Source organism: Rhinatrema bivittatum, chromosome 2 (genome assembly GCF_901001135.1).
Source record: "Rhinatrema bivittatum chromosome 2, aRhiBiv1.1, whole genome shotgun sequence".
Taxonomy (NCBI): domain Eukaryota; kingdom Metazoa; phylum Chordata; class Amphibia; order Gymnophiona; family Rhinatrematidae; genus Rhinatrema; species Rhinatrema bivittatum.
The window spans coordinates 30,246,782-30,269,940 of NC_042616.1; the positions used below are offsets into that span (position 1 = coordinate 30,246,782).

At 46.7% G+C, this 23,159-nt stretch overlaps 1 protein-coding gene across 5 annotated transcripts in view; it reads right to left on the reverse strand.

Annotated features, from left to right (window-relative positions):
* Window positions 1-3,799: 3,799 nt before the first annotated feature.
* LOC115083733 (oocyte zinc finger protein XlCOF6-like) overlaps window positions 3,800-23,159 on the reverse strand; it is a 177,930-nt gene continuing 158,570 nt past the window's right edge. For 2 of the 5 annotated variants that reach the window (XM_029587724.1, XM_029587723.1), the window contains exons 2-3: window positions 9,444-9,570; window positions 3,800-5,987 (exon numbers count right to left, since the gene is read on the reverse strand). In XM_029587724.1, the coding sequence (XP_029443584.1) occupies window positions 3,895-5,987; window positions 9,444-9,477 (2,127 nt within the window). In that variant the 5' untranslated portion in view covers window positions 9,478-9,570 and the 3' untranslated portion in view covers window positions 3,800-3,894. Of the gene's footprint in view, window positions 5,988-6,236; window positions 6,397-9,443; window positions 9,571-16,051; window positions 16,312-23,159 lie in introns of those variants that run through there. The other 3 variants (XM_029587725.1, XM_029587722.1, XM_029587726.1) reach the window with 3 other exon arrangements.

Consider the following 23,159-nt stretch of genomic DNA (forward strand, 5'->3'; position numbering starts at 1 on the left):
CTTCCTGTTTATAGATGGGAGTGGGAAGGACGGGTTGGGAACTCAGCTAGCACAGCTCTCTGCAACCTTCCTGAGGCCCCCTCCTCACCTCCCCTGCTGTGACTGGAAGTGTTGGGAGAATTGGTGGGGCCATTGCTGTTTTCCCCTCTTCACTGGCAGTATCTCCCAGCTGCTCTAAATTATGCACCTCTGGCAGCCCAGCAGTAAATGTCCTCACTGTCAGCTCCACTGTGTGCTTGGATGTGAGAGCAGAGCTGCTTAATCCACAGGGGAAACGGACAGGCAGTGGGAATAAGAGTGAAGGGTGTTCCAGATTCAGACTGAGACTAGGATCACTCACCTTATATTAGTGACTGACAGGGCTTGCACCAGTAACTGACTAGGCTTACCTTAATACTCCTCCCTCTCTCTCTCACACACAGTTAGAACAACAGAGTGCCAGGTAGGGATTTATTATTAGCTAATAGGAATAATTAGACAAAGGGGATTGCTACAAATAACACTAAAGGGCTGATTACGATAATCAGAGAAGGTAATCAATCAGAATATATTTTTATTTATTTATTTATTTATTTAACTTCTTTTACTATACCGATACTCAAGACCAGGTCTTATCGTACCGGTTTACAATAGAACAGGGGGAAACCAATTAACATCTAGGTAGAAGGTAAAGTTACATTAAACAGGGAGCGTAAAAACATGGGAGAAGGAAGACAGATTTTAAACTATAACAACTGGAGAGTGATCAACATAATCAACAAAAAAACAATATATTAGTGATACATAAAACAGAGATTTGTCCTAGGCGATTAACATGGTATGTCCAGAGGGAGGAGGAGAGGAGGGGAGGTGAGTAGGGGGGGGGGGGGGGGGAGAGGGAGATGGGGAGGGATTAGGGATAGGTCGAAGGGTGAGAGTCAGTGTTGGTTGAAAGAGGTTCCTTCAGCGGTAGGCTTGTGCGAACTGCCAGGTTTTCAGCTTCTTTCTGAAGGTTAGATGGCATTGTTCCTGGCGTAAGTCTTGAGGAAGTGAATTCCAATGGAGCGGACCTGCTGTCGAAAGTGCTCGCTTGTGAATAGAGTTGTGGACCGAGGATTTGTTGGGGGGGGGGGGGCCTTGAGCGAACCTTTGTAGGCAGTTCTGATCGGCCTTGCGGAAGAATGTAGTTCGAGAGGGAAGGCGAGTTGGAGAGTGGATTGCTGGTAGACGGATTTGTGGATGATGGTGAGAGCTTTGAAAAGTATTCTATATTGGATGGGAAGCCAGTGTAGGATTTTTAGGATAGGTGTGATGTGGTCCTTGCGCCGTGTGTTTATAAGGATCCTAGCCGCTGCATTTTGCAGCATCTGTAGAGGTTTGGTAGAAGAGGCGGGGAGACCGAGTAGTAGAGCGTTACAATAGTCGATCTTTGAAAACAGTATGGCTTGAAGCACTGAACGGAAATCCTGGAAGTGTAAGAGCGGTCTTAGCTTCTTCAGGACCTGTAGCTTGAAGAAGCATTCTTTGGTTGTAGCGTTAATGAATTTGGTTGTAGCGTTAATGAATATACATTATATAATAGGAATAATATTGATATGGCCTGACAAATCTCTTAGGTAAACAGTCCAGTGCAGAGAAGTGCAGGCTGGCAGCGCCTCAGTCCATCGGTCTTCTCTTGCTTGCTTGGGTCAGTCCTTTTATCTATTACTTTGCTGTGTTACTGGACAGCCTCATGGTAAGAGACACCTTGAAAGTGGATTGTGTCAAAGGTCACCGTATCTTTCTGCCACCAGAAAGCAATCATGCGGGGGTATTAGGTGTCAGGCACAATCCTCTACATCCCTGCATATTTGTAAGTTGGGTTAAGTGGTTCTGAATTGGCCTGGCCCAGAAGTGGTTCTCTACACGCCTCTGTTCATTCTCTCTGTTTGCAGCTCTGAGTTCATCAAGAGTGAGATTCAAGCAAAATAATCCCATAACAAGGGGGAAATAGAGCAGTGACAAGGAATGGAGGGGAGAGGGAGAGAAACACAGAGGAGGGAGCAGGGCCTGGAGGATAAGAAACAGAGGGGACAGAAGAGGGAGAGAGAAGGGCTGAGAGGACAGATAAGGAAGAGAGAGAAAACAGAGCAAAGGGATGACAGTGGTGGCACAAGGAACAGACAGAAGAGTGAAAGAGGAGGCAGATTCAGGGGCTGAGGACAAATATATGTAAATACATGCAAATAAGGAGAAGCACCCAGTACCCAAGTGCGTAACCCTGGTCTGTGGAAAAGTTGGCAACCTTTGTCTAACCCCCATCCAAAAAAAATTAAAAAAATCTCAGCTGAGCCCTTCATCAGATGCTGACATGATTTCTGACACATATTTGTATTATGTTTATATTTATAAAGTAAAGTTTCATATTTAAAAGTACCCATTGCTACAGGATTGTACTGAGATGGTGGTGCTGGGTTTCATGAATGATGAATGTAATTATCTCAGGGGTCTATGAACCTGAAATTATTTTGGGAGAAAAGGGTATAAGGCTGAAGGTTCACGTAAGGTATTTAATACTCTGGTACCAGCTCTTCCAATAGCACAAAGCCCTTAACACCACACTGGCACCAGCCTGCATGGTCAGAAGTTGGCAGTAGCCTCATGCTGCTCTTGCATGGTCCTGCGAGGGCTGGAAGAAGGTAGAGATGTGCGTGCATTGGTCAGCATGGCCAGAGCAAGGAGGCAGCATGCGACTACCCTCCCATCAGCCGCATCAGATTAATGGGGCAGGAGAGATGGAGGAGACTGCTGGGTGAAAGTGGCCCTGGCTGAGTCTGATATTAGTCTCCCCAATTCACTACTAATGCCCCCTTAGCACTCGCATTGTGTGAAAGGGAATTTCCTGCTGGAGTCCATGGGGAGTTCTATGCACAGGGAGCGTCTCGATGCAACAGACACCTGGCACTCAGTATAATTCAAACAGTATCCTTCTGGCACAGTTTCTTGGTCTTTGATTGCATCATTTTTTAAATGTCATCACGTGTCACCTGTGTGCATTTTCTGGCGTGGAGAGAGGTGAGCGTTCCTAATGAAGCATCTTCTACATTTATTGCATGAGAATGGTCTCTCTCGGGGCAGGGTCTCCATATGAGTTTGTTTGTGCAGAGCTTTATCAGAATGAACCTCATTTGTATGCCAGGATTTATTGAGGATGATCTCATGTCTCCCCTGCGTGGATTTTCATGTGTCTTCTGTGAGAATGTTTTATTACACTCATTATATGAAAAAGGTCTCATCTGTTTAAACTTTCCTGTGCAAGATTAATGTAAACTGTGCAAGATTTTCCTCCACTCAGGACTCCAGTGTGGACTTTCTCATGTCGTGAGAGCTCAGACTCCCTATTTTACATTTTCCACATTCAGTACATGAGAATGATCTCTCTCCTGTATGGATTTTCTGGTGGGAGATTAGTATATAGTTACTAATGAAGCTTTACTCACACTCAGTACAAGACAATGGCCTCTCCTGTGCCCTGGAAGAGCAGGAAGTAATAAAATAAAATTTAGGGAAAGGTAGATTAGGTTTAGGGGTGGGGGGGAGAGGAGACAGGTAGAGGGAAGAAGTGTAGGTAGGGGGATAGGGAATTCTCTCCCACTTCGCTCCTTAAACTGGGAGGGAAGGGGGGAAGGCCTGATAGCGTCGCCGGACATATATTACATAGTTTGCAACTCCAACATTACTCTCTGAATTAACGGTACTGATGCAATTCCAACATTACTCTCTGCATCAATGGCAAAGGGGGTGGCAGGAAATTGGAATCAAGCAGTTACCAACAAGGGCCCTGAATTTGGCAATCGGTGAAACAGATAAGTATGGGAAAATAAGTGTGAGAGCTTGCTGGGAAGAGTGGATGGGCCATTTGGTATTTTTCTGCAGTCATTTCTCTCCCTTGTGGATTCTCATGTGATGTTTGAGGGTATTCTTCTCACTGAATCTTTTATTACATTCAGTACATGAGAATGGTTGCTCCCCTGTGTGGATTCTCATGTGACCTGTGAGGGCACTCTTCAAAGTGAATCTTTTATTACATTCAGTACATGAGAATGGTTGCTCACCTGTGTGGATTCTCATGTGACTTGTGAGATTACTCTTCACACTGAATCTTTTATCACATTCAGTACATGAGAATGGTCGCTCCCCTGTGTGAACTCTCATGTGTTTTGTGAGGTCACCCTTAAAAGTGAATCTTTTATTACATTCAGTACATGAGAATGGTCGCTCCCCTGTGTGGATTCTCATGTGACTTGTGAGGGCACTCTTCACAGGGAAGCTTTTATTACATTCACTACATGAGAATAGTCCCTCACCGGTGTGGCTTCTCATGTGACTTGTGAGGCTGCCCTTCACCGTGAATCTTTTATTACATTCACTACATGAGAATGGTTCCTCCCTTGGGTGGATTCTCATGTGAATTGTGAGGTCTCGCTTCACAGTGAATCTTTTATTACATTCACTACATGAGAATGGTTGCTCCCCTATGTGAATTGTCATGTGTTTTGTGAGGGCACGTTTCCTAGCGAATCTTTTATTACATTCACTACATGAGAATGGTTGCTCCCCTATGTGAATTGTCATGTGTTTTGTGAGGGCACGTTTCCTAGCGAATCTTTTATTACATTCACTACATGAGAATGGTCTTTCACCAGTGTGGATTTTCTGGTGTAGGGAGAGGTGCGATTTGTTAATGAAACATTTTCCACATTCAGTACAGGTGAATGGTCGCTCCCCTGTGTGGATTCTTACGTGATTTTTTAGTTTACTCTTCACAGGGAAGCTTTTATTACATTCACTACAGGAGAATAGTCGCTCACCTGTGTGGATTCTCATGTGTTCTGTGAGGGCACTCTTCACAGTGAATCTTTTATTACATACAGTACATGAGAATGGTCGCTCCCCTGTGTGAATTCTCATGTGTTTTGTGAGGCCACTCTTCACAGTGAATCTTTTATTACATTCAGTACATGAGAATGGTCGCTCCCCTGTGTGAATTCTCATGTGTTCTATGAGGGCACTCTTCACAGTGAATCTTTTATTACATTCACTACATGAGAATGGTCGCTCCCCTGTGTGAATTCTCATGTGTTTTGTGAGGTCACTCTTCACAGTGAATCTTTTATTACATTCAGTACATGAGAATGGTCGCTCCCCTGTGTGAATTCTCATGTGTTTTGTGAGGGCACTCTTCACAGGGAAGCTTTTATTACATTCACTACATGAGAATGGTCTTTCACCTGTATGGATGCGGTGGTGCAACATTAGCATACTCTTTTGAGTAAAGGTTTTCCCACACGCCATGCAGGTAAACGGTTTGTTTTGAGTGTGGAGTTGCTGGCGAGGGGTGAAGTTTTTGTTTCTTAAAAAATATTTTCCACCTTTACTGCATGAGAATGGTCGTGCTCCGGTGTGGATTGTGCGTTGTAATTTAAGTTTATACTTACTGATTAAACTTTTCCTCCTTTTACTGCAGGGTAAGGGGTGCTCTGGTTTATGTATGTTTAGGTGCACTTTTAGATTTTTCTTCTGCCTGAAGGTTTTGCCACATTTGTTACAAAGAAATAGTGTTTGGAGTGGGTGGGATTTCTGGTGCAATAGTAAATGCGATTCCTTACCAAAGCTTTTACCACAGGAGTCACACAGAAAGGATTTCTTCCCTTTCCCCTCCCTCTGGTGAAGGTCAGAAGTCTTTTGATCACTGTTATTGCTCTGGAAGGGGTTCTCTGTGCTCACGTGTCTCTGGTGCTCAGGGATGACTTTGACCTCCATCTCACATGCAGTGACTCCATCCTGTGAGCCTCCTGCAGGGTCTCTCTGCTTCTCTGACTCCTGCTGACTAATCCTTGTGTTTCTCCTCTCAGTCCCCTGTGAAACATTTTCAAAGACATTTCCTGATTCTCTTGGGATCAGTCCTTCTCCCATAGGATGTTCTTCTCGATTCTCCTCCTTTATGTGCTGTGTGACCTCATCACTTGCTGTTGATAGAAGAAGACATTCATCATGCATTAGTGACCATGCAAGTGGATCTGGGTTTTGGATCCTATAATCACTGCTCTGGCAGTGTCGCACAGTGATAGAGCTGCACATTTCTGACCAACCACTGGTGACCATGAAAAACATCTAACAATGGGGTTTGCACCAAAAGCCTTATGAGATGAGCTCCTAAATATGTATAACCTAGAGGAGAGGAGAAAGGGGGAAATATGATAGAGACACTTACATACCTGAAAGGTAATAATGCTCAAGAAGTAAACTTCTTTTGAATGGAAAATAATTTGTAGAGCAAAGGTCATGATATAAAGTTCCAAGGGGGGAGATATTTTTTGTTCATAGAAAATGTGGTGGATGCCTGGAATTACCTCATGGAAGTGTTGGAGATGAAAACTGTAATAGAATATAAAAATAACAGCGGGATAAACACAGAAGCAAGAGATGGAGAGAATGAGAGATAAGAGGTCAGGAATGTAAGCAGCTTGCTGAAAACAGAGCAGATACTCCGTAGATAAAACCTGAGAGGGAGAGAAGAGGGAAGAGAGTGGGGGTAGGATAAGCTTGGAGGGGAAGGAAGAGAGTTACCATGGAGGGACAGGACTGAGTTTATTTATTTATTTATTTGAAGGTTTTTGTATACCGACATTCGTTAAGAAAACATCACATCGGTTTCCATAGAACAATAATTAGCCAACAGGGCTTTACAATGAACTTGATATGATAAACTGGGGAGGGGGAGAGCAGGGAAGGAGTGGGGAGGAGAGGGTGGGATTAAGGTGGGAGGGAGAAGACGGGTAGGCTGTACAAATATGTTAACATAAAACATAGTTAAATACAATTATAAATAGCGTACAAGGTAATTATAGTTAATACGAATATAGATAATGTACAAGAATTGATAAAGTACAGAGAGTACTTGGAGGAGAGTATAAGGAGAGAGGAAATTGGTAGGGGATCTAGTAAGGGTGAAGGGAGGGGAAGGGGAAGAGTAAGGGAAAGAAGGTGAGGTGGGAATAGAGGGCTCATGAGTAGGATTGGGGGAATAGGAGTAGGGTCAGGCTCATGAAAAGGATTGTGTTTATGAGTAGGATCAGGCGAACAACCAGGTCTTGAGGTTCTGTCTGAATTTCTTTGTGCAGGTCTCAAGGCGAAGGTGAGTGGGCATAGAATTCCATAGGGAGGGTCCAGCTAGGGATAGCGCACGTTGTTTGGTGGTTGTTAGATGGTAGAGTTTGGGAGAATGTTTGCTGTGTAGGGTGCTCTGGTAGGTCTGGAAGAGGAGCGTATATGTAAATGTTCTGAGAACCAGAGCATGTCTGGATTGTGGATGGTTTTGTGAATAAGTATGAGGGTTTTGAATTGAATTCTGGCTCTGATGGGGAGCCAGTGGAGTTGTTTGAGTATAGGTGAAATGTGTTCTTTCCTGTGGGTGCCTGTCAATATTCTTGCCGCAGCATTTTGAAGTAGCTGCAGGGGGGCAAGGCTGTTCTTTGGGAGGCCTAAGAGTAGAGCGTTTGCATAGTCTATTTTAGATAAAATGAGAGCTTGTAGGGCTGTTCTGAAGTCACTGTGGTGCAGAATAGGTTTGAGTTTTTTGAGGGTGTGTAATTTGAAGTAACAGTCTTTGATGGTTGAGGAGATAAATTTCTGTAGGTTGAATTGTGGGTCAAGTGTGACACCTAGGTCTCTTACAAATTGCGAAAGGACTGGAAGAGAAGGGGGGGAGTTGGTGGAGGGTATGGGTGCTTGGTTGATGGGTTGCGGTGAGATGATCATGAGTTCAGTCTTGTTGGGATTAAGGGCTAGATTGAGTTGGGTGAGTATACAATTGATGGAAGAGAGGGCACAGTCCCATCTTTTTAGGGCGTTGGAGATGGAGTCGGTGATGGGGATGAGCACTTGCACATCGTCGGCATAGACGAAGTGCGGGAGGCCAAGATTTGAGAGTAGCTGACAGAGGGGGAGGAGGTATATGTTGAACAGTGTGGAAGATAAGGAAGAGCCCTGTGGTACGCCCCTTGTGATGTCAATTGGCTCAGATTCATGGTTTTCAATTTTTACCTTGTATTGTCTATCCCTTATATATGAATTAAACCAGCAAAGTGGGGTCCCAGAGATGCCAATGTCAGCTAGCCTGTCGAGTAGTATGGAATGGTTGATAGTGTCGAAGGCTGCAGAGATGTCTAAAAGTTATCCAGAGAAGGGCCGGTGTGATGACAGTAAAGACAGGAAGATTCTCTTAGCGTGAAAGGTGATGGCTTAATGAGAGGAAGAAAACTTTGTAAAGCAATGGACAAGGCAGAAGACAGAATGGCCGAGGATATGAAGAATATGGGAGGCTGACAGGCAACTGATGTTCTCAATGGACAGAAGTGGGGAATGAGATTGGGTAGGGTTAGTGTCAGGAAGAGGAAGGAGAATGGATCCGTAGGTAGGAGAGAAGGGAAAAATGGCCCTGAGACAGCTAGAAGTATGCAGACAAGCTGAAACCTCCCTATTGTATCAGTGCATGGGGTAATGACAGTCATGAAGCAAGCTCAGGCCTCTTGTTACTGCTGTTCATGTTCAGCTAATTGTAAAACAAGAATGTAAGCGACTGTAGGTGCACGTGGGAGCCAGTGAGCAAAGATACGCTAGAGTTTTAAATCTCGTGCACAAGTACGTGGGTATGATGTAAAATAGGCCTAGCATGTGTACTCGAGCAGATGTAAAGCACATTTCTTCCTTAAGAATTTGTCTGCTTTAACGCGTGCAGGGAAGAGGATTTTAAAACATACTCAGGTTAAAGCCAGTCCCAGTTTTACCCATTAGCCTACCAGCTTGCCCAGTCTCTCTCGGGGTCATCCAGACGCTTCCAGTTCTTCATCCTGCACTCCCCCAGTTGAGCGAGACCCCTCACCCTATAGTGTTAGTCCTAAAAAAGTGATTTCTGCAGACTTACACCTCATCAGGAGTAGCAGGAAATATACGCAGCTAACAGTGCGCCACGAGCAGCGGCTGCCGGATTTACACACTGAACTGCTGGCCCCGCCCCTTTTTTAGCACAAGCAAGTAATTAGCAGCTTTTGAAATTCATGTCGCTCACATGCAGCCACGTATTCATCTTTTACTGCCAGTAACGCTTTTAAAATTTGGCCCATTCAGTTCTGTATCCGGGCAGGTGGGATCAGTAGTCCTGGGCCTGCTGCTGAGGGCTCAGTTAAGTCTCTTGAGAAACTTTGTGGATGCTCCCCAGCAGGTGCCTCATGTAAGACATCTGAGATAAATTCCTAGACTGATTCACAAGGGGCCGGTCTCACGTGAGAGAGACAAACAACCAATCTCAGGTGCCAGCTCAGAGACAGAGCAATGCTGGAGCTGGAGTCAGGAGAAAAGTCACAAACGACCTTCAGTAAATCAGTCCTAGAGACCGCTAAACATGCAGATAATGCAATTTTTACCTAGGGAGATGAGGGTCTCATAATTCTCCTTCATCACCTCCCTGTAAAGCTCCTTCTGCCCTTCATCTAAATACCCCCACTCCTCCTGGGAGAAAGAGACAGCAATATCCTCCAACGTCACCTGCACCTGAAACACAAATCAGAAACACTCAGACACGTGGAGGGGCTCAGGGTGCATTAGATCTCAGCTGGATTTATTCTCCTAACATTTTATCATGGAAAAGAGGATACCAGGACCCCTCTTCCGCAGGAAATGCCAGATTTGTTGTCCCTAGAATCAGTTTCCTCCATAGACCCCAGGGTTTTCAAATCAAACTGGAAACCATTCTCTAATACCAGAGACACAGAATATGAAATGTCATTGTGTGGATAAATCACATTATAATAAAAAGGAAGCTATAAGAGCATTATCCAGAACATCAGGAACATCTGGTTCTATTCCATCAGGAGGACTCACTGTGCTAAATCCTAACAGGGCAGGAAGAGTTTGGTGTCCTGGGCAGTGACATATCTCCCATTGTGATGTACAAATTCTGTATTCAGGGGTGTTGCAAACCATGGGCACATAGGGATCGTGCCCCAAATCTCAAACAGCTGTTTGGTTTCCTTCTCTGCAGGGCAAAGGAAAGGAGAAATTAATACTTACCTGATAATTTCCTTTCTTCTACATTCAGGCAGGTCAATCCACACAAATGGGTTATGCATCTCTACCAGCAGGTGGAGACAGAGTAAAAGCTGACATCAAGAACACATAGCCCTGTCCCAACATCATTTATTTATTTAACATTTTTTATATACCGAGGTTCTAGAGACAAAATCACTAAGCACTTCGGTTTACAGACAACTATTGAAATGACTGACGTGCGTCTTACAGAGAACAGGAAACATCAGCCTACAAGTATTCTCTGGAAAAGCCAAACTGTACAAACTGCTCATAAGAACATGCCATACTGGGTCAGAACAAGGGTCCATCAAGCCCAGCATCCTGTTTCCAACAGTGGCCAATCCAGGCCACAAGAACCTGGCAAGTACCCAAAAACTAAGTCTTTTCCATATTACTGTTGCTAGTAATAGCAGTGGCTATTTTCTAAGTCAACTTAATTAATAGCAGGTAATGAACTTTTCCCTCCAAGAACTTATCCAATGAAGAAATTACTTACCTGATATTTTCGTTTTCCTTAGTGTAGACAGATGGACTCAGGACCAATGGGTATAGTGTACTCCTGATAGCAGTTGGAGACGGATCAGATTTCAATCTGACGTCAGCCCCTAGTACATATACCCCTGCAGGAAGTGCAGCTCTTCAGTATTCTCCTCGAAAAGCATTGTGGATATATGTGTGACTGACTAATTTGATTAACTTGGATAACTTCATAACTTGGTTAAACATTATAACTTGAATAACTTGATTAACTTGAACTGGTTGAATTGACTATAGCTGGAGACCGCCAGTGTACTGAACCGGAAAGTGTCGACACCCGGCAGGATGGATGCCCTAGGTAAATGAAAACGTGGCTTACCCCTGAATCATTTGAAAGACCATGTGTAACGGCAGCCAAGGGTGGGATGCGGAGTCTATCTGTCTACACTAAGGAAAACGAAATTATCAGGTAAGTAACTTCTCCATTTCCTAGCGTGTAGCAGATGGATTCAGGACCAATGGGATGTATAAAAGCTACTCTCGAACTGGGTGGAAGGCTGCCCGTGACCCACTTAGTACTGCTCTTGCAAATGCCATGTACTCCCGAGCCTGAACATCCAGACGGTAGAATCTGGAGAAGGTATGGATGGAGGACCATGTCGCCACCCTGCAGATCTCGGCGGGTGACAGCATTCTAGTTTCTGCCTAGGATACTGCCTGGGCTCTGGTAGAATGGGCCTTCACCTGTAGATGCAGTGTCTTGCCTGCTTCTACGTAGGCCGCCTTGATAACTTCCTTGATCCAGCGGGCTATGGTTGCCCGCGAGGCCGCTTCCCCTTGTCTCTTTCCACTGTGAAGGACGAAAAGGTGGTCCGTTTTTCGTGTGGATTCCGACATTTCCAGATACCTGGATAGGAGTCTGCCGATGTTGAGGTGGCATAGACTACGGGCTTCTTTCGAGCTCTTCAAGTCATCCGCCGATGGTAGCTAGATGGTCCGGTTAAGATGGAAGTGTGAGACCACTTTGGGAAGGAACAAAGGGACCGTGCGTAGCTGGATGGATCCCGGGGTGAGCCTAAGGAACGGCTCACGGCAGGACAGTGCTTGTAGCTCCGAGATGCGGCGGGCAGAACAAACTGCCAGGAAAAACGCCGTCTTTAAGGTTAACAGGCGGACGGACAGGCCTCGGAGGGGTCTGAAGGCGGTTCCCGCTAGGAAATCCAAAACGAGATTGAGATTCCACAGAGGGACCGGCCCTCTGTGGTGGGCGAATGTGTTTGACTCCTTTCAGGAAGCATGACACATCCGGGTGAGAAGCTATGCTGTCGCTCTCGCTCCTGGAGCCGTAGCAGGACAATGCGGCCACCTGTACCTTGATGGAATAGAGGGACAGTCCCTTCTGTAGTCCGTTCTGTAAGAATTCCAGGGTCACGGGAACTTTAAATGAGTGTGGCTTGATGTCGTGTTCTTCGCACCAGGCTTCAAATACTCTCCAAATCCTTATATACGTTAACGATGTGGAGAACTTGCGTGCTTGGAGGAGGGTGTCGATTACAGCCCCCGAGTATCCGCTCTCTCTCAGGCGAGCCCTCTCAATGGTCAGACCAAAAGAGAGAATTGAGCTGGGTCCTCGTGGAGGATCGGACCTTGTTTAGCAGTTCCCTGTGTGGAGGCAGAGGTGGGAGGGGGGGGAGGTTTCCCTGCCAGCAGTCTTCTCATGTCTGCGTACCACGGTCTTCTTGGCCAATCCGGACACCAAAAGAAGAACTAGTCCCCCATGTAGCTGTATCTTGTGAATGAATGTGCCTAATAGGGGCTACGGTGGGAAGGCATATAATAGGGTCCCCAGTGGCCAGGTCTGTACCAGGGCATCGATCCCTTGGGACTGCAGTTCCCGCCTGCGGCTGAAGACTCTGGGTACTTGGGCGTTGGATCTGTTTGCCAGAAGGTCCATGTCCGGTGTCCCCCACCGTTTCACTATCATTTGGAAGGCTGCGGACTACAGCCTCCATTCTCCTGGGTCTAGACTTTCCCTGCTGAGGTAGTCTGCCGTGATGTTGTCTTTCCCGGCGATGTGGACGGCTGAGATCGCCTGGAAGTTTACTTCCGCCCACGCCATTAGGAGGTCTATTTCCAGAGACACCTGCTGGCTTCTGGTTCCCCCCTGCCGGTTGATGTAGGCCACTGTTGTGGCATTGTCTGACATTACTCTGACTGCTTTATCTCGGAGTCTGTGCTCGAATTGTAGGCAGGCTAGTCTGACTGCCCTCGCTTCTAGGCGGTTGATGTTCCATCCAGACTCTTCTGCATTCCACTGCACTTGGGCGGTTAACTCCTGGCATGTGCCCCCCATCCTCGTAGGCTGGCGTCTGTGGTGAGCAGGGTCCAGGTTAGGGACGATAGTCTTGTTCCCCAGCTCAGGTGGCTGACCTGTAGCCGCCACTGTAGCTGGGTCCGGACTGTGCCAGGGAGTGATAGATGTACGGTGTAGTTCTGAGACTGTGGATTCCATCGTGATAGAAGTGAGCGCTGCAGGGGTCTCATGTGAGCTCGCGCCCATGTCACTACTTCCAGAGTGGATGCCATCAGACCGAGGACTTGCAGGTAATCCCATGCTGTGGGACGAGGTTCGCTCAGCAGGATTTGTAACAGATTCCACAGTTTTGATCTCCTTGTGGGAGTCCGGTTGACCTTGTCTTCTTTGGTGTCGAACCGGATCCCTGTGTATTCTAGAGACCTGTGAGGGTTGCAGACAGCTTTTATTTGTGTTGATCACCCATCCTAGGCTCTCCAGTAGAGTTTTGACTCTGTTGGTTGCTTGGCGGCTTTCCTCTGGGGATTTCGCCCTGATCAGCCAATCGTCTAGGTAAGGGTGTACAAGGATTCCTTCCTTCCTCAGTGCTGCCGCCACCACCACTATGATCTTGGTGAATGTCCGGGGTGCTGTGGCTAACCCGAAGGGTAGTGCCCAGAACTGGTAGTGACGGTCCAGGATTTTGACACGTAGATAGCGCTGGTGTTCCTGATGAATTGGGATGTGTAGGTAGGCCTCCAAAAGATCCAGGGATGTGAGAAACTCCCCCGGTTATATCGCCCTTATCACAGATTGTAGGGTTTCCATGCGGAAGCGGGGAATCCTCAGGTGGCGGTTGACCGACTTGAGGTCCAGTATGGGTCTGAATGTTCCCTCTTTCTTGGGAACGATAAAATAAATGGAATCATGTCCAGTATTTATTTCTTGGGGAGGTACTGGGGTTATGGCCTCGAGGGCCATTAGTCTGGACAATGTAGCTTCCACTGCCACCCTCTTGAAGAGGTCGTGGCAGGGAGACTCCATGAACTTGTCCGGGGGGGGGGGTTCGTAGAAAATCCAGGTAGTACCCCCCCCCGAATGATGGCTAGGACCCACTTGTCCGAAATTATCTCGACCCATCTGCGGTAGAATATTTATTTATTTAATTTATTTAAATAACATTTTTTATATACCGAGGTTCTGGTAACAATGTTACCAATCACTTCGGTTTAGGTTTAGGGTTAGTCTGCCCCCTATGGCTTCTTTCCTTGGACGGGTCAGCCGAATCTCATTGTGGGGTGCGGCTGGGGCCTGTACCTGAGCTGGTTTTCCTCTTGTTGTGCTTGTTCCGAAAGGACTGGTTCCTGCCTGTGGGACGGGGAGCTTAATAATTGCTCCTGTAAGGGTTGAAGCGCTGTGAACTTCTGCCCTGGAGAACCTGGGGACGGGTCACTGGTTTCTCTTTGTCTTATCCTCCGGCAGGTGCGGTAATGGGGTTTCTGGGGGTGCCATGGCTGTCGGCGCGTAAATTCTTATGCGCTCCGGTGTGCCTAAGATGAGCGTGTGAGATATGCGCGTAGCTGTGCGTCTGGGTAGATATGCGCACAGCTCGGTATGCGTACAGGGTGCGCATATTCTTGTGCGCCCGGCCCTTGTGTGTGCAACTTATGCGCACAAGGATTAGTGCGTGTAAACCTATGTGCACATGTGCTTTGTGCATCTAGCTCGGTTTTGTGCGCTCGGTCGAACGGCGTGGCGAAGAGGCCCAAGATGGCGATGGTGAGCACGCGGGCAATATGGCGACTCCTTCGGATGGTCTCCAAGTGGGTAGACCCTTGGAATAGCCGGGGCCTGGCCCTGTTATAGGGCGGATCAACCCGGTGGTACAGGTCCCGGCTGGTGACCTGTGCTCCTCCTCGATCCTTGGAGACCGGAATCAAGCAGAAGATTTCTTCCTTACCTTGTCTTCGGCGCTTCCTGGTTTCGTCTCCGTCTGCGGGGGGGGAGAGGGCAAATACCTTCACCGCTGCGTTCGAAGGTGCACCCGCTGCCTCTCAGCCGCGCCCGAAGATCGGGGGCTAGGACCATGCCGCGATTCGGCCACTGGACCGAGGCTCACCTCCAAGGGACCACGGAAATCACCTCGGGAATCTCAACTGGGGGAGGGACCTGAGGGTATCACCGCAGGAGAGCGGGGCTCGTGTTCAGGTAGGATCCTCCTGTAAATTTAGTTTTCTTCTCTGAATTTGGTTCTCAAGCTGTGAGAGCGTGCAGACAGTCCCTAACTGCTATGGAGACGGAAAATACTGGAGAGCTGCACTTACTGCAGGGGAATATGTGCTAAGGGCTGACGTCAGATTGAAATCTGATCAGTCTCCAACTGCTATCAGGAGTGCACTATACCCACTGGTCCTAAGTCCATCTGCTACACGCTAGGAAATAATGTATTTACTTCTTTCTTCTTTGGAAATGCAAATAATTTTAAATGATTAATTGCTAACTGCTGTAAACCGATTTGATATGCTTGCATGAAAAGTCAGTATATAAAAAGTATTAAATAAATAAAGTATAAAGGCTTACAGGTTAAGGGTAGTAACCGCTGCAGCAGCAAGTTATTACCCCCATGCACTTTTCTCCTTTCTGGCCTACAAAAAAACAAAATAAAGTACAAACTACACCCAGGAAGAGTTATCTGGGTTACTACAGGACAGGGATTTCTCCAATCGGATTAACTTTACCCAGGTAGCACTGAATATCAAGTCTCTCCAGCTAAAATTTATCCTACCCAGAGCACCTCCACCAGCTAAATTTTTCTACAAATAATGAGTTATGAGCAACCCAAACAAAGTTTTGCAGGAGAGTAGGGGGAGAAATGTATATCTCTAGTTTTGTAAAGGCAACTAAAAAGTTACCCAGACAAGCCCTTGGGAGCATCAAACTCTCAGTGTAAAAAGGCAAAGGTGAGAGGAGGAGGCAGAGGGGGAAGGTAAAGAAGTCACAGGAAGCAGAAACTGAGAGGCTCCTTAAGCAGGAGGAGCTGCTGCTGCTGTATGAGGAGAGAAGCAGGAAGAAGAGCCTGAGCGGATGCAGAGAATAAGGAGCCCAAAGAATGGATTCAGTGAGAGGCTGGGGGGATGGGAACAGTCCCAGGCTGCATCCCCTGCCCCCTCCTACCTGCTGAGCAGAAAGCCCTGCAGCCATTCTCCCGCCCCTTCTCCAGAGCAGGATTTCCAGCCCCGGCGCCCTCCCCGCACGGTCAGGCTTTTCAGCTTTCGGACTCAGCACCACGTTCTGTACAGGAAGCACCGCCTCCTTCCAGCAGGAAGTGACATCACCAAGGAAGAGAAAGTGGGAACTGAAGCCGCTGCATAAGGAACTTTTAGAAACACAAAGTTGATGGTAGAAAAAAACCCTATGGCCCATCTAGTTGGGATGGACGCTGGGAAATGTAGTCTTACACTGTCTTTCCTCAGTGTTTTTTGGGAATTGTGGGAAATGTAGTCCTAGGGCGTGGGTTGTTTTCAATTGGCTGATTAATAAAGCCAAGTCTAGTTCAGTTCATACAAACCAAAATGGGTAACTCTGCAGCCTTTCAGAGAGACTGGGGAGCAGTGGGAGGGGAAGCAGGGGAAAAGAAAGGAGGAGGGGGGAGGAGGGAAAAGGGAGGGATTCTGGGGACAGAGCAGGGTGAGGAGGCACAGGAGGGAGGGAGGCTGGGAAGGATCAGGGAGAGGGTAAGGAAGAGAGGATGTGAGAGAGAGCCCCCTCTGACTGCTGCCCTTTGCCTCATTCGCCCAACACTGACAGCAGGAGCTGATGCTGCACCTAAGACTGCAGGATTCAGGATCAGCTGGGACTGCACTCTCAGGAATATTGGGACTGGCAGACTGGGAGCTCAGATTCATACATTATATCTGGAAAGAGAGCATCAGCTTGATGAGGAAGGAAGCAATCCTGTAGCTAGGACCTGCCCTCAAGATGATGTATTATCCTCTAGCACTGAAAATAGGTTTTGCCCCCAACAAGATTTCGCAATGAAGGCGCGCAGACCCATTCCTCTCTTCCGTTCATCAGGGACGGTTGTCCCGGTTTTGGGAGGAATGGGTCAAGATAACTTCAGATCAATGGGTCCTCGATGTGATCAGGCACGATTACAAGTTGGATTTTGCTCGTCCCCTCTGGGATCTTTTTATGACATCGCCATGCGGTTCTCCAGAAAAGCAGCGGGTTATCGCCCAAACCTTGGACCGATTGTGGAAACGGGGGGCAGTATTTCTGGTTCCACCGGCCGAGCGCAAGACTGGCCGGTATTCCATATACTTCGTGGTTCCAAAGAAGGAAGGCACGTTCAGGCCGATCTTGGATTTAAAGCGCGTAAACAAGGCTTTGCGCGTTCCTCGTTTTTGCATGGAGACGCTACGGTCTGTTATTGCGGCTGTCCACAAGGGAGAATTTTTGGCTTCTTTGGATCTAACCGAGGCGTATCTTCACATTGGAATCCGGGAGCGTCATCAGAGATTCCTGAGGTTCAAGGTGTTAGGGAACCATTACCAGTTTTGTGCCCTTCCGTTCGGATTGGCGACTGCTCCAAGAGTGTTCACCAAGGTTTTCGTGGTCATAGCAGCTTTCCTACGCCGTCAAGGAATACTGGTCCATCCCTATCTCGACGATTGGCTCATCCGGGCAAAGTCGGAAGCATTGTGCAAACGGGCGGTTCAGCTGGTAGTACAGTAACTGCAGTCGTTAGGTTGGGTAGTCAACTTCGCGAAGAGCCGGCTAGAACCGATCCAACAGTTGGAGTTCTTGGGTGCCCGATTTGATACTTTGGTGGGCAAGGTTTTTCTGCCACATCAACGGATGATCAATCTGATGTCGCATGTGCGGAACCTGCTGGATCTCCCGTTACCTACGGCCTGGGATTATTTACAGGTCATTGGTCATATGGTATCTACTCTGGAGATGGTACCGTGGGCTTTTGCGCATATGCGACCTTTGCAAAGAGCGCTTCTTTCTCGTTGGGATCCCAGGACCGAGAACTACGACCTGGAGTTGCCATTGCTGGAGCCGGCCCATTCCAGTCTCACATGGTGGCTAATTCCAGACCATCTTCTGCAAGGAGTGGACTTAGAGCCTCCGTCTTGGATAATAGTGACGACGGATGCCAGCCTCTCCGGCTGGGGGGCTGTTTGTCAGTCCCGAGCGGTGCAGGGACGTGGTCTGCTCATCAAGCCACTTGGTCCATCAATTGACTGGAGACCAGAGCAGTACGGCTGGCTTTGCGTCTCCTCCTCCCGATGTTACGCGGTCGAGCGGTGCGAGTTCTGTCGGACAATGCGACCACGGTGACGTATATCAATCGGCAAGGAGGCACAAGAAGTCGTCCGGTGGCGGCCGAGGCGTCGTTGTTGATGGCCTGGGCAGAACGTCATTTGTCCCGCATCACGGCCACCCATATTGCAGGCGTGGACAACGTCCAGGCGGATTACCTCAGTCGGCAACACCTAGACCCAGGGGAGTGGGAGCTGTCAGCCGAGGCGATGGATCTCATCACCCAGCATTGGGGGTCCCACACCTGGACTTGATGGCGACTCGGCTAAATGCAAAGGCGGCGCGGTTCTTCAGCCGAAGGTGGGAGCACGGTTCAGAAGGCGTGGATGCTCTGGTGCTTCCGTGGCCTCTTCACATCCTCCTATATGTGTTTCCTCCGTGGCTCCTAGTGGGAAAAGTGTTGAGACACATCGAATCCCATCGGGGGCTAGTGATTCTCGTGGCTCCGGAGTGGCCGCGGCATCCGTGGTTCGCGGATCTCGTCACTCTGGCGGTGGATGGGCCACTACGATTAGGTCATCTTCCGAATCTCCTTCAACAGGGTCCGGTATGTTTCGATCTGGCGGATCGCTTTTGTCTGGCGGCTTGGCTTATGAGCGGAGGCAGTTGAGGAAGAAAGGTTATCCGGACACGGTCTTTTCCACTCTTCTTCGGGCACGTAGATCTTCGATTACACTTACTTATGCTAGAATATGGAAGGTGTTTGACTCATGGAGTGCTGTCTTGAAGATCTCGCCACGACGGTCTTCAGTGGGGCACATCCTTACGTTCCTGCAGGAGGGTTTGAAGAAAGGTTTGGCCTACAGTTCGCTTAGAGTTCAGGTAGCGGCTCTGGGTTGCTTGAGAGGTAAGATTGAAGGGTTCTCTCTCGCGTGTCACCCGGATGTTGCTCATTTTTTGCGTGGAGTTAGGAACTTGCGCCCTCCCGTGCAGGTGCCCTGTCCTTCCTGGAACTTGAACTTGGTACTCCGTGGTCTCTGCGCAGTACCTTTTGAGCCCATTAAGAAGTCCTCGTTGAAGGATTTAACTCTCAAGATGGTGTTCCTAGTGGCCATTTCGTCAGCGCGTCGTGTTTCAGAACTGCAGGCTCTTTCTTGTAGGGAACTGTTCTTGCGGATTTCGGAGTCGGGAGTCTCCTTACGCACAGTATCTTCTTTTTTGCCAAAGGTGGTTTCGGCCTTTCATGTTAATCAGACGGTGGAATTGCCTTCCTTTTCGTCGGAGGAGCTTAGGTCTACTCAAAGTCGGGACTTGAAGCGTTTGGATGTCCGTCGGGTTCTCCTCAGGTATTTGGAGGTGACTAATGAGTTTCGAAGATCGGATCACCTGTTCGTGTTGTGGAATGGCCCTAAGAAGGGCCTTCAGGCATCCAAGGCATCTATTGCTCGATGGTTGAAGGCCGCGATCGCATCCACATACATTGGGTGCGGTAAGGCTGTTCTTGATGGCCTGAAGGCTCACTCTCTCCGTTTTCAGGCGACTTCGTGGGCTGAAAGCCAGTTTGTTTCTTCACAGGAGATTTGCAGGGCGGCCACCTGGAAGTCCTTGCATACTTTTGCGAGGCATTATAGATTGGATGTTTGTGGTCCGTCGACTCAGTCTTTTGGGAGCAGTGTGATTCGAGCGGGACTCTCGGGGTCCCACCCCATTTAAGGCGGCTCGGGTACATCCCAGCAGTCTGGACTGATCCTGGTACGTACAGGGAAAGGAAAATGAGTTTCTTACCTGATAATTTTCGTTCCTGTAGTACCAAGGATCAGTCCAGACGCCCGCCCAAGTCTGTTTTCTGAGAGTCCGCTCGTGTTTTTGGTGGCAGTGATCTACTCTTTCAGATTTTACTTACAAGCGTTTATACAATTTAACTGGTAAGCTGTTTGAGTTGCATTTTAATCTACTGTGTTTTCTGTTGTTCAGGGAGGTTACCGCTTGATCTGGTCAGTGGTTTAAAAAAACAAAACAAAAACAAGAGCACAAAAGATTTGTTGGCGGAAGTGTTTATTTAGTTCCTTCTGCTTTGATATCGCATATACTGAGGGATCGCAGGTGGCACACCAGTATATCTAGGGGGTGCTTTTCAGCTTTTCTCGGACTCCATCTGCTGGAGGGAAGGCATAACCCAGCAGTCTGGACTGATCCTTAGTACTACAGGAACGAAAATTATCAGGTAAGAAACTAATTTTCCTATTCTGTTTCCAATAGTGGCCAATCCAAGTCACAAGTACCCAAACATTAAATAGATGACAAGCTACTATTGCTTATTAATTTCCATAATAGAAGTTTATGGATTTTTCCTCTACAACTTATCCAAACCTTTTTTAAACCCAGCTACACTAATTGCTGTAACCACATCCTCTGGCAATGAATTCCAGAAATTAACTATGCGCTGAGTGAAAAAGAATTGTCTTTGATTTGTTTTAAATGAGCTACTTGCTAACTTCATGGAGTGCCCACTGTTCCTTCTGTTATCTGAGAGAATAAATAACTGATTTACATTAATTGTTCAAGTCCTTTCAGGATTTTGTAGACCTCTATCATAGGGATGTGCAGAGGGACTACATACGTTGCATTCGGTATTCGTATTCGTCGGGGGGGGGCAGATATGTTGTATTTGGCAAGGGGGGCCCCCGATACGGTCATGTCTTCATTCCTATTCGTTTCCCAGCTAGAATTTAATAACTACAACCCCCCACCCTCTTGACCCTCCCAAGACTTATCAAAACTCCCTGGTGGTCCAGCGGGGGCTCCGGGATCCATCTCCTGCACTCACGTCGTCGGCTGCCAGTCACAGGGGCTACTGGTGCCATTGGTCGGCCCCTGTCACATGGTAGGAGCAATGGACCTCCAACTCGTTACGATACTTAAACCAGCTGGCTCTTGCCTCCTATGAGTTAGCAAGAACATAAGAATATGCCATACTGGGTCAGACCAAGGGTCCATCAAGCCCAGCATTCTGTTTCCAACAGTGGCCAATCCAGGCCATAAGAACCTGGCAAATACCCAAAAACTAAGTCTATTCCATGTTACCGTTGCTAGTAATAGCAGTGGCTATTTTCTAAGTCAACTTAATTAATAGCAGGTAATGGACTTCTCTTCCATGAACTTCTCCAATCCTTTTTTAAACACAGCTATACTAACTGCACTAACCACATCCTCTGGCAACAAATTCCAGAGTTTAATTGTGCGTTGAGTAAAAAAGAACTTTCTCTGATTAGTTTTAAATGTGCCACATGCTAACTTCATGGAGTGCCCCCTAGTCTTTCTATTATCCGAAAGAGTAAATAACCTATTCACATCTACACGTTCTAGACCTCTCATGATTTTAAACACCTTTTTCATTTCATTTCATTTATTAAAATTTATTAATCGCCTAACACTTAAAAAGGCCTAGGCGATATATAAAAGTACATACATATTACAACATAAAACCATACATTGCAGATAAGTGTTAGTTTCACAGAAACCAAAACAACAGTACTGGATATTATTAGTACATATAATGTTGTAAACATCTCTACAGTTCTATAACTAAAATCTCAGGCATAACATATCATTTTTATTACAAAAGGCAGAATAGTGATGTCCATCCCACTTATTTACCATTAAATGCAAAGTGAAGCAGATGTTCCTTCAAAGCTGTTTTAAACTTTCTAATTTCATCGAGAGATCTAAGATCAAAAGGAAGGAGATTCCATACAGTGGGTGCCACTATAGAAAAAGAGGTCTCCCTAGTAGAAAGTAACCGAGCCTGGCGAACTGGGGGAATCTCTAACATATTAAGTTGAGACGATCTTAAAGTTCGGACCGGATTGTACGTCCGTAATAAGGCATTAAACCAAAACATAAACTCAGGTAGATGTAATTTATAAACTAACATCCCTATTTTAAACACAATGCGTTCCTTCACTGATAACCAGTTAAGTCTATAGAGAATTGGTGAAATGTGTTCATAACGTGGAACGTTAGAAACCAGCCTCGCAGCAGAATTCAATAAGAGTTGTACTGATTGAATTATGTATTTCGGCAGACCAATGTATAACCCATTACAATAGTCAATGTGGGGAAAAATAATGGCACGAACAACCATAAGGAAATCCTTGTCATATAGCAGATGCCGTAATCCACATAATAGTTTATAAAAACCTGATCTGATCAACGATTTTATTTGGGGTTTGAATGATAAAGTGGAATCAATCATGATACCCACGCTCTTGACAGGCTTAGTCAAGAGAAAAGAAGAATCACCTATTGAAACTGTATCCGATAAAGGTATTATTTGAGGTCGGTGAATTAATAGCATAGTGGTCTTAGCAGTATTTAACAATAACTTGTTTTGTTTCAGCCATGTCTTAATGGCATCTAAACAAACAGATAATGAATTTACTGTATCCTGCCATGAATTCTGGACTTTGATATAAAACTGAATATCGTCTGCGTATATCTTAAAACCGTCCACAATAGTAGCTAACAATTTGGTGATAGGTGCAAGATAAATATTAAACAACATTGCCGACAGGGCCGAACCCTGTGGTACCCCTGCTTTTACCTGCTGAGAGTCAGATAGGAAATTGTTGAAACAGAAGACTTGTGTCCGCTCAAATAGATAGCTTTCAAACCATTTGAGCACAATTCCTGAAATACCGCATTCCCGGAGACGAAAAAGTAAAATTTTATGGTCAATGGAATCAAAAGCTGAGGTGATGTCGAGTGAAACGAATATAAACTGATGTCCATTATCAAGACCTCGTTTGAGAGAGTCAACCAGAGAAATCAATAATAATTCAGTACTAAGACCGCGACGGAAGCCAAATTGATGAGAGCTCAAGATTCGGTTCTCCTCTAAAAAGTCTGTTAATTGTTTAAGAACTACTCCTTCTATTACTTTAGCAACCAAGGGGAGTGACGAGATAGGCCTATAATTTAAAGGGTTGCTAGCATCTAACGTGGCTTTTTTGAG